This window comes from Rousettus aegyptiacus, unplaced genomic scaffold (genome assembly GCF_014176215.1).
Source record: "Rousettus aegyptiacus isolate mRouAeg1 unplaced genomic scaffold, mRouAeg1.p scaffold_m13_p_11, whole genome shotgun sequence".
In the NCBI taxonomy this organism is placed as follows: Eukaryota; Metazoa; Chordata; class Mammalia; order Chiroptera; family Pteropodidae; genus Rousettus; species Rousettus aegyptiacus.
In genome coordinates, this window is record NW_023416286.1 from 55087318 (window position 1) to 55102772 (window position 15455).

The 15455-nt window shown below is 36.4% G+C and overlaps 1 protein-coding gene across 1 annotated transcript in view; it reads left to right on the plus strand.

The window, feature by feature from the left end:
* Nucleotides 1–10571, plus strand: part of CCDC168 (coiled-coil domain containing 168) — a 28300-nt gene extending 17729 nt beyond the window's left edge. Inside the window, exons 5-6 of the mRNA XM_016123123.2 lie at nt 17–8099; nt 8214–10571. Coding sequence (XP_015978609.2) covers nt 17–8099; nt 8214–10571 — 10441 coding nt within the window. The remainder of the gene's footprint in view (nt 1–16; nt 8100–8213) is intronic.
* Nucleotides 10572–15455: the final 4884 nt, after the last annotated feature.

The following is a 15455-nucleotide window of genomic DNA, read 5'->3' on the forward strand; positions in this document are numbered from 1 at the left end:
GTGCAGAAGTAATTAGTTCACTTATTGGAAGAAAAGGAGAACAGCAAGAAAAACATACACGTGAGGCTCTTCCAAAGCCTGCATCTCACCCTAAAACAGATCTACTTCAAATTAATACCCCAGTGCAACAAGTACAATTAGATGACACAAATATGGTGCATTCTGAATATTTAACTTCACAAGCTAGAGAAGCTTCAAAAGGAATGGGTGTCATAGTTGGATATACTCAAAAAAGCGAAAAAAAACAAAACTTACTCAGTATAGAACAGGAACAGCAGCACCTGTTGACCCCATGTGAGAATTTCATGGGGCTTATTTCTTACCCTCAAAATGATCCCTGGCTTCTACAACATTTAATGCCTCAGACAAAGGAAGCATTATCAGAAGTAGGTAATGTGTCAAGCAGGACAAAAGGATTAGACTTGTTTCCTAAAGATCAAACAAATATTGCATGTGCATATGGACTGGAATGCATTGTACCCTCAATTCCTCCACGGCAAATGAAAAAACAAAATACAATGCTGCCTTTAGAGTCATGCAGTAAAACTATAAAATATCTGGATGTTTCATTTCCAAAGGAAAAGAAATCATCAAATGGGGCACAGGTAATTGATTCAATATCTGATGGTAGCTCCCCCAAGCTGAGAATTAGAAAGAAGGTACAATCATGTAAGAAATATCCAAAAAATGTGCAAAAAGAAGTATGTTTATCTGAAATATTTTTACGTTCTCTTTCTATCTTTATGCCTGTTTTGCCTGAAAGTAAAATACAGAATGATAGCATAAAACAAAGAGGTAAGAAAGGCATCATATGCTCCAAACGAACTTCAAAGTTGAATAAATCAATATTTCCAAATATACACAATATCACTGACTATGGCAACAGGGAAGGGATGCAGTGGAACACGAAAGAGAAAATGGTAACTATGAAACAAAGAAAGGGTAAACCTGATTTGGTTATGGCAAATATATATGAGTTTATTCCTGCTTCGCCTTACCTCAAATTGAATAAAGAGACAATTGATGGAATAATCTCAAGCAATTTAAAAAGAACAAAACATATATCACAGAAAAAGGAGAAGGATAGAATAAAAGAAATCAATACGAAAGGAAGAATGGATCCCAATGTGATTTTGAAGGCAAAGAAATCATCGCTGTCACAAGTACCAAATAAAAAGGAAATACCTGGGCAAATAAAACAAGAGAGCAAGGTGCAAATGGGTAAAAGTAAATCAAACGTGAAATTGACAAACTTGTGTACTTCCTTACCATCTCTGTCATATTCTAATTTGAATTCAAGAATAAAAGTAGGAAAAGAAGATAAATCAGGAATACCAAGGAGCTGTTTTTTACCACCAAAGCTCCAGGCATCATCAAATGTTAGGAAAACATCATTTTCAGAGTCATTTAATAGATATAGTTTAAGCAATGTAATAGAACCAAAACATTTGCCACAGAAAAGGAGGGAAGACAGACGAAATAAAGTATACATGAAAGACATAATGGGCCTCGAATGTATCATTTTTAAAGGAAAGAAGATACCTTTTAAACACATATTGCATGGAAAAGAACCACATTGGAACAAAAAAAGACAAGAAAAAATGGTGCAGGAAGATAAAAGTGATCTAGATGTAGTTCAAAATAAACCCCATGCTTCTATTCCTTCTTCACCTAACCTGGAATGGGGTCCTAGAATAAAAGAAGTATACATGCAAGGAATAACAAGATTCTGTTTTCCGTCATTAACACTCCAGGAATTATCAAATGCAATACGAATATCTGAGGAACCATGTGATGACATTTTAAGCAGTATTAAAAACGCCAAATATATGTCACAGAAAGATGAAGATAAAGTGGGAATGGCTTTGGAAGAAATAAATCATTCTGAAAGGATAGCTTTGAAGGTGAAGCAGTCTCCAATTGCACAGGAATTACAGTTGAACATTGAAGAAATAGAGAAAAAGATGCAAGAAGATAAAGATAAACAAGCTGGGATTCCGAGCGAGTTTTGTGCTTCCATCTATTTTCCACCATACCCTCAAGTAGACACAGGAATAAAAAAAGAAGCTGCTATGCTTAAAAAAGCAAGATGCTCTTTTCTACAACCAAAACTTCAGGGGTCATCAGATACAGGAAAAATGGCACATAAAAAATCTATTTATGGTGATATCTCAAATGGTGTAAATATAGCCAAAGAACATATGATGCAGGAAAGAGATGAGAGCATAAAAATGGCAAAGGTCATACCTTTGAAGAAAAAGAAATCACCAAATTCACAGGAAATCCAGCGGGACATCAGAGATCAACAGAAAAAGACACAAAAAATTAAATGTGAATCAGGTGTGGTTCTGATCGATACCAGCACTTCCATGCCTGATGTTTCTCAATCAAAAATGGATAAAAAGATTAAAAAAGTAGACTATGTAACTGAAGTAACAAGATCCTCTCTTCCAGAACTGTTCCACCAGAAACCATCAGATGCAGTTAAAAAAGCAAAGACAAAGTCCACTAATGGTGATATCATTAGTGATGTACAAGAAGCAAAAGAATATATGCTGCAGAAAGAAGGGGAGAGTATAAAGATATCAGCCAAGAAAAACATAATGCATCCAAACGATAAAGACTTGAAAGGGAAAAAAGCACTTTCACAGGGCAGACCACTGAATCTTAAAGAGCAGGGGAAAGTGGATCGAGAAGGTGAAGAGCAAAGGAAAATGGATGCAGAAGGTAAAGAAGAGGGGAAAATGGATGCAGAAGTTAAAGGTGAGCAGGATGTAGTTCTGCCTACACATTGCGTTTCTGAATCTTTAACTCATCATGAATTGGACACAAGAATAGAAGGAGAGGTAGACGCTCAAGGAATAACAAAATCTGCTATTCCACAACTAGAGCTACAGGAATCATTTGATGAAGGGAAAATAGCATATACAAAGTCAGTTGGGGATGATATGACAAATAATGTGAAAACAAGACAAGACTATGAGCCACAGAACAGAAAGGATGGAGGAAAAACAGTAAATATGAAACACATAATATACCCCAAAGGTACAACTTCCAAGGCAAAGACATTACCACTTCCACGTGTACTCAGTACCCCTAGGGGTTATGGCCCCCAAATTAGAGTACAGACAAACATAAAAGCAAAATTGAGACATATACAGGAAAGAAAAAGTGAACTAGATGAGGTTCTGACAAGACCTTCTGTCCCTCAATTAAAATTAACTGAAGGTATAGAAGGAAAAGAAGGAAAACAAGAAGTAAAAAGACCCTTTCTTTCACCCTTAAGGCACAGGGAATCATCAGATGCAGGCAAATTAAAATATACAGTGTCACCTTTGAACGATATGTCAAGCGATCCAAAAAGAACAAAGTATGTGACACAGAAAGAAGAGGATAAAGCACATATTTTTAAGAAAGACATACTAACTCCCATGTCAGCACAACCATCCCTTTTCCAAAATATACTCAAAACAAAAGATGGGCAAGTGAAAATCAAAGAACAAGTGAAAAGGATGCAGAAAGGTAACAAGGAGACAATTGAGCTTCTGAACAAAGATTGTCCTTTTGTTACTTCTTTAACTAATCTTAAGTTGGACAAAATAGAAGAAGAGGAATGTGAACTAGGAATAATAAAAAATTATGTGCCATATCGTGAGCTCCAACAATCATTGCCTTCAGAGCGAATAGCCCTTACAAAGTTAATTGATAGCCATGTGGAGAAAGGTCATCTACCACAGAAAGAAAAGGACCAACTACAAAACAATACCAAAGTAGACGAGGACTTGCTTGTAATTATACAATTCTCTCCATCACAATTACAGCTCCCTGAATCATCAGGTGCAGGGAAAATCAAATATGCGGATTCCAATAAAGGGATTATCTCATGTAATGTAATAATAAAAGCTAATCAATGTATGTCACATAAAGAGGCAATGAATAGAGTAATAGAAGGTGAGAAAGGTAGAATATTTCCCAAACTAACTTCAAAAGCAGAGACATTCCCACTTACACATCTACTCAGTAGAAAGAGACATTTGAATATTAAAGAGCAAGTGAAAGATGTGCAGAGAAAAGGTAAGCCAGAAATGTTTCCGAGGAAATCTTATGTTTCCTTACATTTTCCATCTCACCTGAATCAGGACACTGGAATGAAAAAAAAGGAAGACACACTAGGAATAACACAATTCTATTTTCCACTACTAAAGGGTCAGGATCCATCCGATTCAGGCAAAAAAGCATATATTAAGTCATTCGATGGTTATATGTTAAAAGAAGAAGATAGATTCAAAATAGATATTGAAGACAAAATGTTCCCAACATCTATGGATCTAAAGGCAAAGAAATTATCGCTTCCACATATACTCAATACCAAAGAGCTGAAGTGGAAAAGGACAGAGCAAAGGAGAAAGGTACAGGAAGATAAAGATAAACTAGTTATGAATGTGAAAAATATTTGTATTTCTTTACTTACTCTACCATATCTTAAATTCGATACAGCAGAACGAGAGGGGTACATGATAAGAATTACAAAATTGCCTCTTCCACAATCACAGTCCAAGGAATCATCAGATGCAGCAGAAATAGCACATGTGGAAACAATTGATGGAAACCTTTACAATGATGTAAAAGAATTAAAAGAACATACGCTACAGAAAGAAGAAAAGAACAAAGAGAAAAACCTGGATATGAAGGGTATAGTGGATCCCAATGACATGTATTTAAATGCAAAGAAGTCACCTGTTTTACTTAAATACAATCTGTGTAACCTTCAGTGGGAAACTGAAGAGCAAGAGGGAGAGGTTCAGAAAGTTACCTGTGAGCCAGCTTCTACAATGCCATCTAAGGCTTGTACTTCTATGTCTTCCCCACTTCACCTTAACATGAATATCAGGATCGAGGAAAAGAGCGTGCTGACATTAACAAGATCTGTTTCCCCAGTAAACTTCCATAAATTATCATATTCTGAGGAAGTGGTAAATGTAGGACCAATTATGAGTGATAATTTGATCACTTCACAAGAAGAAAAACAATGTATGCCACAGAACAAGGAAGAGGATGGAGTGCAGACAAAAAACCTCATGTTTTCCAAACTTCAAGAAAAGAAGATTCAGGAAAGTAAAGATGAACCAGGTATACTTCTCACCCAATCTTCTACTTCATTACCACCTTGCCCTAACCTCAAATTGGATAAAGAAATACAAGTAGATGATGAAATGCTAGTACTTAAAAAGTCTGTCTTGCAGACGATAGCAACAACAGGGGAAATAGTACATACTGAGACCATTTCTGGTGATACCACGAAAGATGTGCAAAACAAGAAAAAACATATGCTTCAGAAAGAAGAGAGGGACACACAAAAAACTGTAGCTATGAAAGGTATGAAGCATACCACTGATGGGACTTTGAAGTCAAAGAAATCGCCTCCTTCGTATGCACTTCATAGCCCAGAATTGAATTTGAACGTTGGAAGGCAAGAACAGAAAAAATATGAAGGTCCAAGTAAACCACCCAATATGGTGCTAAGAAAAGTTTATGTTTCCAAACCTCCTCCAACTAACCTTGACTTGGATAAAAGTACACAAGTAGATGAAGAAGAGCTTGGAATGAAGAGACCCTGTCTACTTCCACTAATGCTTTCAGCATTATCAGATGCAGAGAAGACAGAAGATACAGAGGCAATTAGTGACAATGTACGGAACAGAGAACAACATACATCGCAGAAAGGAGAAATGTATGAAGTGAAAACAGTAGATATGAGGATCAGGATACAACAGAAAGAGGCAAGGATTCCACCAATTTCACATATCTTTAATACAAAGGGATTTGTGTTGAATATTAAAGAGCTGAAGAAAAAAGTACCTAAAGGTAAAGATGAACCATGTATGGTTCTGACAAGGACTTTTATTTCCATTCCATCAGCATCTTCCCTTTATCTAAATTCAGGAAGCAAAATAGACGAAGATGCACCTAGAATTACAGGATCCTCTTGTCCACAGAAAAATCTCCAGGAATCAACAGATACCCAGAAGAGAACAATTAGAGAGTCAATTTCCTGTAAAAGTAAAAGTGTTAAAAAGAAAAAACAGCTTTTGCCACAAGAAGAGGCAGTGCATCAGTGGCCCTCAAACTTCATGATTAGTGTACAGCAAAGGAATGAAATTCCTCGAGTCAAATCTGAAGGAGATTTGAGTCAGTTAATTATAAATTCACAGCACGAGGACATTTATTTCACAGGATTTGGCACTCTAAGAAGTAGAAAAAGGCTGAAATGTTTCTTTACGGGGCTAGAGGCTCAGCCAGAAAAGTATAAAACAGAAACTTGCACTACATTTATTTCCTACCCCAAAATGGATCCAATGAAAATTGAAAATCTAAAGAAAGAAACTAAAACGATGGATAACTTAAACTATAAAAAAAGTCCTCAGGCTTTAGTTCCACTGACAAAGAAAATATCCAAGGAAATATTTGTCACATTTGGCACCCCTGTAAGTTCAAAAGGACTTTCTGTGTCAGAGGGTGATGACCACCAAAACTTATTAAAAGCATCTCCAGGATCTGCAGATTCATGTAAACTTGAGAAGCCAAAGAAAGACGTACACGGTAATGATAAAATAAGCAAAATGTTCTCTTCCAAACTGTTAGCACCAGAGATAAAGGGATCACGTAAGAAAATGAGTATCACAGAGTCAGATACCCACCCAAATAGAGAAAAACAAGAAATTGTCATGAAAAAGCAAGTGGCACAGTGGGCTGAGAGTGGACACAAGACCAGGCTGAACTCTAGCCCTTCTTGTAAGTTTCCACTTCAAAATGCAAAGCAGAAGACCTCACTGGGAAAAAGTACACACGAGCAAACTACAGTGTGCCCCAGAATACAAATACAATCAGGAATATATATGGGTGTTACAGAGTTTGATACCATAAGAAGGAAAAAAGAACAGGCATTGCTTATTCCAGAACAAGAGGAAGGCATTCTAGAATCGCTTCAGAAGTCTCCTTCCCCCTGCTGGACTTTTTCACATCAATCTCGAGATCTGAAGGAAAAAAATGAAATGGACACAAGAACGACTATAAATATGAAGCAAAAAGAATTAGGAATGGAAGATGAGAAATTAAAAATAGACACAAACATAGCTATCCTTCTGAAAGAGGATAAAATAGAAATGCAGAAACACACCATTGTCAATCTGGAGAGGGAGAAAATAAAAATGGGCACAAGCACTCAAGTAAACCTGAATGTTTCATCTCTAAAAGCAGAAGAATCTCAAATTAAGACTCAGGTAATCGCTCACACAGCAAACAGCTGTCCAATCAAGCAAAAACATAAAAAGAAACTAGAAATGTCTGGTACAAAACAAGACGTTCAACCACAAAAATTGTTTCAAAAACGTGTTCTGGATTCATTTTATGCCTATATTCCTCTTTCTCACAAATCTGGAGGCCAGAAAGGCAGATTAACAATAGCAGATTTGAAAAGAGAATTGAGCACCAAAACTTTAACTATGAAAATCCCAAAGCATCCAATTTTACAGATTCTTGACAACACAGGACGTGGTACTCCAAGCAATAGAAAGAAATTAGAGTATGGCTTTAACAAACCAAAGAAAATGACTTTGAGGAGTAAAGGTACCTCAGGAATATTTATCAGAAGTCTTACTGTTTCTGTAATGAATCCATCTCAGACAGAAGAAACAACAGAATCTGAGACAAACCGAGAAAGAGAAAAGAGAACCTGTCTTTCTAAATCCCAGGAGAAATCACCAAATGTGAGTAAAATTGTTAAGAGGAACAACTTAAACACTGTGAAAAAGGGGGACCAGAATTTTTCAAAGATAGTTCCAGAAGATTCTCAGCCCTTTATGGTGAACCAACAGCAAATGAAAAAACTTCCTAATGTCAAATCAGAAGCAAGCCTCAGCAGTGAAATACATAAAAGTAATTTAACTCCACAAACAGAAGAAAAGGTTGTTCCAGGGCATGATATCTCAAGGACCATAAAAGAACCTGACTTGCTTATGATTGGGCAAAAAGAAAAGGCACCAAAATCCATGCTGACACCCATAGAGTATCCATGCATGTCTGAAGATCTGAAGGAAAAGGTGGAAAGCCACATGAAATGTACTCTATATATGACTATTTCCCCTCCAGGAGTAGAAGAACCACAACATGAGACTCAGCCACTTGATACCATGGAGCATGCCTCACCTCTCGAGCAGAGGGATCATGGTGACCTTCTACAGGACACAACCACACGAAAGGACCAGCAACAAAACACTTTCCCAGAAACTGTACCCATACCACTCCAAATTAAAAGTAAGGAAATAAAAATCGTGGCAGACAGTACAAGTGCAGAAAGTTTACTTCCACTTTATGAAGCAATTAAAAATGTTTTTGAATCCCAGATACAAAATATGATCCAAGGCAAAGTTTATGCTGATATACTGGAAAAACTAAAAGCCCATAAACCTGATGATTGGAAGTTACCACCTTTTGCAGGGGGTCCACATCCAACATCCCCAATAATACATCCTAAATTGCAGCCAAAACCCATTTTAGAATGTTTTACTCCCAAATTAAAAAATAAGCTCACTAATCATTTAGAGTCAAAAGCACTTGAAATAAAACTGAATCTGATACCAGAAACAGCAAAACAATCCTTCCAAAAGTTCAACTTTTCGACAAAACAGGCTATTGTGGAAGATAACAGTTGGAGTCTCTGTCCGAGACGTAAAAAAATGTACTTTTTGTCTCTAGAAGGGATCGATGCTATCGCCCTTAACTTAAAACACAAACACCAAAAAGATTCACCGCATATCAGCTGTATGAAGACACTGACTGTTAATGTTTCAAGTGGCAGCAAGGAGATCATTACAAAGTTGAAGAGTATAAATAAGCTAAAAAGTGGAACATCTTTCCTGACTTCTGCTAATGAAATGCCATCACCTCATATTCTGCAAAACTACTCAGTAGAAGAAAAAGACAAACTTCTCATACACTTTTCAATGAAAACATTGGAGATTCAAATGAAAGTCTTCCCCAGAATTGTAATGGAATCTTATGAAATGGCAGATGCTCGGGATAAAAGGAAACTTTCACCTAAATGTATTCATTCTTGTGTTGAAGTACCAAAACCAAAAAACAGAATTCTATTACTTTTTGAGGAAAAATCTCTTCATCAAATACATCTTGATTTACAATACAAATGCCTTCGTTTTCTCCTGGGGCTTCCGGTTGAAAGTATGTTCCCTAAGCCAAATACACTTCCCAAACATATTCTTAAATTAAACACAGTTGCAATATGTAAAAAAGTAGATAATAGTGGAGAAAGTGGTAGTCTTTCTATTGATACAGAGCTGTTAGAAAAACATATCTCTTTCAAAAAGCAAAGTCCCCATGAAAATTCATCATCGTTCAAACAATTCCTGGAGCCAACTCATGGCTGTGCTCCTGACCTTGAACAACATGGAACGAAAAAGGAAGATACTACAGTTCTTTCAGCATTAAAATCTTATGGGACTGCAGAAAAAGAAAAACAATATCATGTATCTTTTCAAGAAACAAATACACATGAATCTTTTGATTTAAAGACTCAGGAAAATGCTCCCAGTTTTGTTGATTCCCACTCAACTCAGATTTCTGAAGATTTTACTGATACTCAGACATATACTGAGAGTTCAACTAACTTGGAAGAATTCTCAGCTCTTGAAGTACATGAGAGTGAAGAATGTATGTTTTTACAAGCCAATCCTTTAATTCGGGAATCACAAAATATTCTGTTTGAATTACAGAAAGGCATTCCTTTGATGAAAAAAATCAAAACTGATTTGAAATCATTTTACAGTAAAGATTCAGGTTCCCATCATAATAGAGACTGTAGAAAACATTCCTCAATCGTGACACCACCTTCCTACAAATCCCACAAAAGCAAGAAATATAGATCATCCTCCAAAATGCAATCCCCTGACTGGTTGTATCATAGATCGCTAAGCACTTTTGAAGTTCCGTTTGTATCATCTTCTGTTACATTCAGTGAAGAGACGCTTTCATTGGTTACAAAAAACAAAGCAGGTTACTCTTTAGCTCCCTTGACGGAATCAAATATTAAATTACATCTTGCAAAAACCCAAACTGAATTTTACAGTCATCCAGAAACCAAAGAAAGAAATAAAGCCAAATTTGATTTATTTAAAAAGAGTGTTCATTGGGACTGTGATTACAGTTATACACAGAGTAAAGAAAAACTCACAGGAAAGAAGAAAGTGTATGATTATGAGTCAGAAAGAGCAGATTATTTCCCAAGCAAATGTAAGTTGGTATCAAAACCTCATCAAGAGGATATCAACTTCCATCCTGAAAGAAAACAAAACCAGCCATTTTTTTATGCCTGTATACCAGCAGACTCACTGGAGATGATACCCAAAACCATTCGCTGGACTATTCCCCAAAAAACTTTAAGGAAGAGAAATTTCAGAGTTCCCCTCGTGGCAAAGATTTCAAGTTCTTGCAACATATGGAGTTCATCCAGAAAGTTGTTGGGATCAATCTTAGAGTCCTTCAACCCAGTTCATTGAACTTGACATGACCATATCTATAGTCATCTGAAATGGAAAGCTGGCTGTTATTGTGCTATTCTGTGAAAAATAAAATCATATAAAGTCAAATACTTTCTTCATGAAGTGTTTTCTAAACTGATATATTTTATTTCTGCAGAAGATTTACATAGTAGTTGTCCTGGGAAGCTAGGATGGGAAAGCAGATGACTATGGGTTTGGTGCTGCCATGCATGACATCTCCCTTTAGATTATGCTGCCTCCTTGTAATCCCAAGAGGAGAGGACCACAGATGTGGAAGTCTTCTTCCCACCCCACGACAATGACTAAAGGGTGAATTGGAGAAAATGTAGCTCACATATGAGATTGAGAGAGAATGACCAGAAAGTTAGGAACGTATAAAGACTAAAGGGATAGTTTCAAATAGCAGTGAAGGTTCAACAATGTCAAATGTCACAAAATACAGGGGTAAGTACTGATCTTGCGAACTCAGATCCTTCTCATGGCTAGTTCTCATCCCTGACCTGGAGCGGAGCCCACAGCAGCAGCCTGTACCGGATTGCCATCGGCCATCACCAGAGCATCAAGTTGCTTTGGAACCTCACTTTAGAGCACCTATCACTGATCAGGGACATCTTTCAGGAAGGGCAGGAAGCCAGTGCTGCCAAGTGAAAGGATACTGCTTTCGAGTGTACCTGCATTACCTGCCTTACTACCACCTGCGCATGTACTTCACTGCGCTGGGCTTCGAGGCCCCTGGCTTGGGGGGTAGAATGGGCTCGCCTGTTGACAGAGGTGATTGTGAATGTGGAGTGTAATCTGGAGCACTACCAACAGTGTACCTTTGCCCTCAGGGCTGATGCCCCTCTGCTGCCTATTATTGGAAGGACAACCCAGAAGCGCAGGATTGGAGGTGAGGGTAAGGGTGAGAGCAGTGAGATTTTTAGCACTAAATGAAAAAATATATTTGTACTGGCTTATTCTTGGTATGTTAATAAAGTATTGATCTTGTTTGGAAAAAAATTATTTGGCTCTTAAAAATTCCATAATGAGTGTTTATTATTACAATGACAATACAAATGACAATTTTTCATATCACCTTATATTCATGCCAAGGATAACAGTGCTCCCTCTATTACAAATGCTACCTGATCTTTTTAAAACATGTATTTATGATGCTTAGAATATTTGGGCAAGCTTAATCAAATAAAAAATTATAAAACATACCATTGTTTTACTAAGTAAAATATCATATTATACAATTTACACAAAACTTATAATTTTAGTAATAGAAACAGTGAGATCATTTTTTACTTCTTGATGTTAACAATAATAAGATTTTAACTTCTCAAGACATGCACTACAACCATGTAATAGATTCTGTCATCAATATGATGATCATGGTAACTTATATGAGTTATATCCTTTGGGTTTGATAAACAAATAGAATATTTTCATACTTTTTATTATGGAGAATTTTGAACATACACCCAAAAAAAGGCAGAATAGTATGATGGAACTCTTCGTACCCCTCACCCAACCTCAAACTTTATTCACTTCTCCATTGTTATTTTAAAGCAAATCACACATAATTTTCTCTATAAATAAATATTTCTGTAAGTTAAGAACTATTTTAACATAACCATCTCACATCTTAAACAGTAATATCTTGATATCAAATATTCAGAGATGATTTCCAACTATCTTATAAATGTCATTTTCTAACAGTTTGAATTGGGACATACAGAAAGCCACACATTGTGCTAGCTATTTTAAGTCTCTTGTAATCCACAGGTTTCCCATACTACCACATTTTTCCATGCAAATTTTCAAATTGAAGAAACCAAGTTCTTTATTCTGCAGAGTTTTCCACAATTTATGTTTTGCTGATAGTGTCCCCATTGACAGCTTGAAATTATTTGAGTTTAGATTCCTAATTGTTCTTTTAAAGGCCTTCAAATAGATCACACAGTATGTATCATTTAAAATAAAATGCTTTGTTTCAGTGACTGCTTGTCACTTCTGAAAATACAAAGTTGAGTTGTTAATAGCTATAGAGCTGTTATATAGTTAGAGACATTAGAGCTGAAATAGCAAAATGTCTTAGCATAAATGATAGGAAGGGATTGAGTGACTAGTTTTTGTAAAGAATTAGCACTGAGACATTAAATGTCTATTTGTCAATAGAAAACCATTACAAGAATGTAAATGCAGATTAGATATGAAAGGACATAATCATTTAGAGTGAGAAAAGAAATCAATACAAATTTTAAATTTTATAAAGCTGATCAAACCCAAATCATCATGAGCCCAGAAAAATAGCATTTTTATTAACTTCTTAATACACATTTTTCCTACATTTTTTGGCTGCATACTCTTTGATCACCTCTTCATAAAACAATTTTGTAATATATTTTTTATATAGAGATCAAAAGTAAACCAGTCTTCTAGTGGTTGATCGAATGTTTATTATTGACAATTTAGAAAATTCAGGCACTTTCTGATTTGGTAGCATTTATATACTATTTCATCTGAAACCAGACTTCATCAGAACAGGATACATTAAATATGGTAAGATGTAAGCTGACATGTTGAGATGTTTAAAATGTGTTAGTTCACACACACATGCTCTGGCTGTTTATGGTGTTGGTATAGGTTTGTACCCCAGAAACAATCTGTGGTAAACTCTACATCATGCAATCCGCATCGAAAAAGAAAGTATAGTAAATGGATGTGCACTGCTTTTTTGAGTGTTACTCCTGTTGGAAGAGAACATCCATTTTGACTAGGTGTTGTAAAGAATGATTTATCAGCTTATAATTTTACACACCGGATGAATGGAAGACTTTTCCATAGTCCGCTTTCCTATAGCATACCATACCTCCCAAGTCGTCTTTTTTCTCCTTTAACGCACCTTCCTCCCGCTCTGGGCACTGCAGGAAGCTTTAATATGAATAAGCCCCTGGCCTTGCACCCTCATGTCCCAACCTGGGATGTGAAGGATTCCTGGAACCTATTTCTACACCAGGATGGCTAGCATAACTACAGACAAAAGTGAAAGTCAGTCATTATGTGCCCACTAAATCCAAACTAAATGTATCCTAACTCAACTCCCCCACAGCCCAATCCCAAAAATGTTTCAGCCTTTCTAATCTCACCAAACATGAAGTCAGATGTGATAGAGGATAGGTCAAAGTGGAATGATATAATACTTTTAATCGATTGCAGTTAAAATATTTTACTTTTACAAATCTTTTGGGCCTTGTTGCTCAAGCTTCTTTAGCTTTTATAGTACATCTGCTCATGCAAATCAGATAACATTAATTTATTAATTTCCACTTACTCTCTGTCTACCATGTGTAAGGCCTTGTACTGGGTACCAGACCTAACAAAAATTAACAAAGCACAAATCTTGACTTGGGAAGCTCACACTCGGACACAAGCACATATACATAAACACTGCCTGTTGGTATCTCAATTCCCCAGCACACATGCATATGATACTGGTATCTTTGTTGGATAAAACAAAAGCAGTTCTGAGGCCACCGTTATTTATCCTAAGCCATGTATCAATAATTACTGATTTGGAGGGGATATTGGCAAAATGATGAAAATCCAAGTCAAGTCTCCTGGTGACCCACATGGTCTGGTTTCTTTCAAAGACACAAGACTCTGAGGAAGCTGAGAAGCAGATGCTTCCCCTTGGCTTTAAATACTCAAGGTACAACACAGGCTAGTGATGTAACCATATGCCATTAAAACTGGAGAGGGAAATTTAGGCTCAAGTTTCAAGGTAATAAGAAAACTTGGGAGGGCAGGATGAAAAGACTGTCATAAACTATTCCCTGCAAGATTTGACTTAGGTTTGAGAATTTTCTAGTTCTATTGCACACAACTACACCCCTCAAGGGCCTTCCATTACTTGGAAGAAATAGAAAAGCAACAGGAATTTATACTTAAGTCAGAGGTTTCCAAACTTTCTAAGTGTTCTCAGTTTCTCTAATTTGCTCACTGCACCCTTAGGCCAAAATAAATAGCTAACAATGCTGAATATTAGTAGCTTAGGTTTAAATGATTTAATATCAAACAACTTAGAAGATGATTAAAAAATATATATATTTTTATTTCATTCTTAAATAACCACAATCACTTACTAGTGGGATGTATGTGCCTATTAATAGGGCACTACACAACTTGTCAAAAGATTGGATATTTTACTGATTTTTGTGTAGTACTCACTTTTATTTCAGCAACAGCTAATAAACTCATATTCACAATGAAATTATGCAATGGAAAGGAACGTAGCGCTGTGTAATAATGAAACTGTGAACTACCTTGAGCTAGTAGTTCATAAAGTGTCCAAAAGATGTCGCTGTGTTTCCCTCACAATTTAAAAATATTCCATATGGCCACAGACAGGCACATGTTTGTAACTGCTCCCTTAAGTTTGTTGCAGCGCTTTTGTTTGTTTGTTTGTTTTACTTTTTCTTTTGTAGTTTTTTCAAGACCATGTCTTCAAGAACAATAGGACAACGAGGGGTGGTATGAGCAAGGCAAAGGAACAACTGAATGGTGACAGACTAATACTGGATTCATTTTTTTCTCTCACCTGGTTACCCTATATACACATAGTCACTCTAATTCGAATCATTTTACTTTGTGAGAGCAAAACTCTGGTGAGTCTTGGTACATTTCCATATTCCATTCACTCCCAACTCTCCTAGCTGATTACTTCATACCTTTGTTTCTGTCCTCAGATCTCAAATACTTCCTGCCCCATTTTTGCAAGCAGATGACCAAGCTTCATACTTCACTGAGAAGTGAAGAGACTTTTCACAGACTCTCTTCATATCTGCACCTACATATCACTCCCTCAGCTATCACCATAGATGAACAATTCCTGAT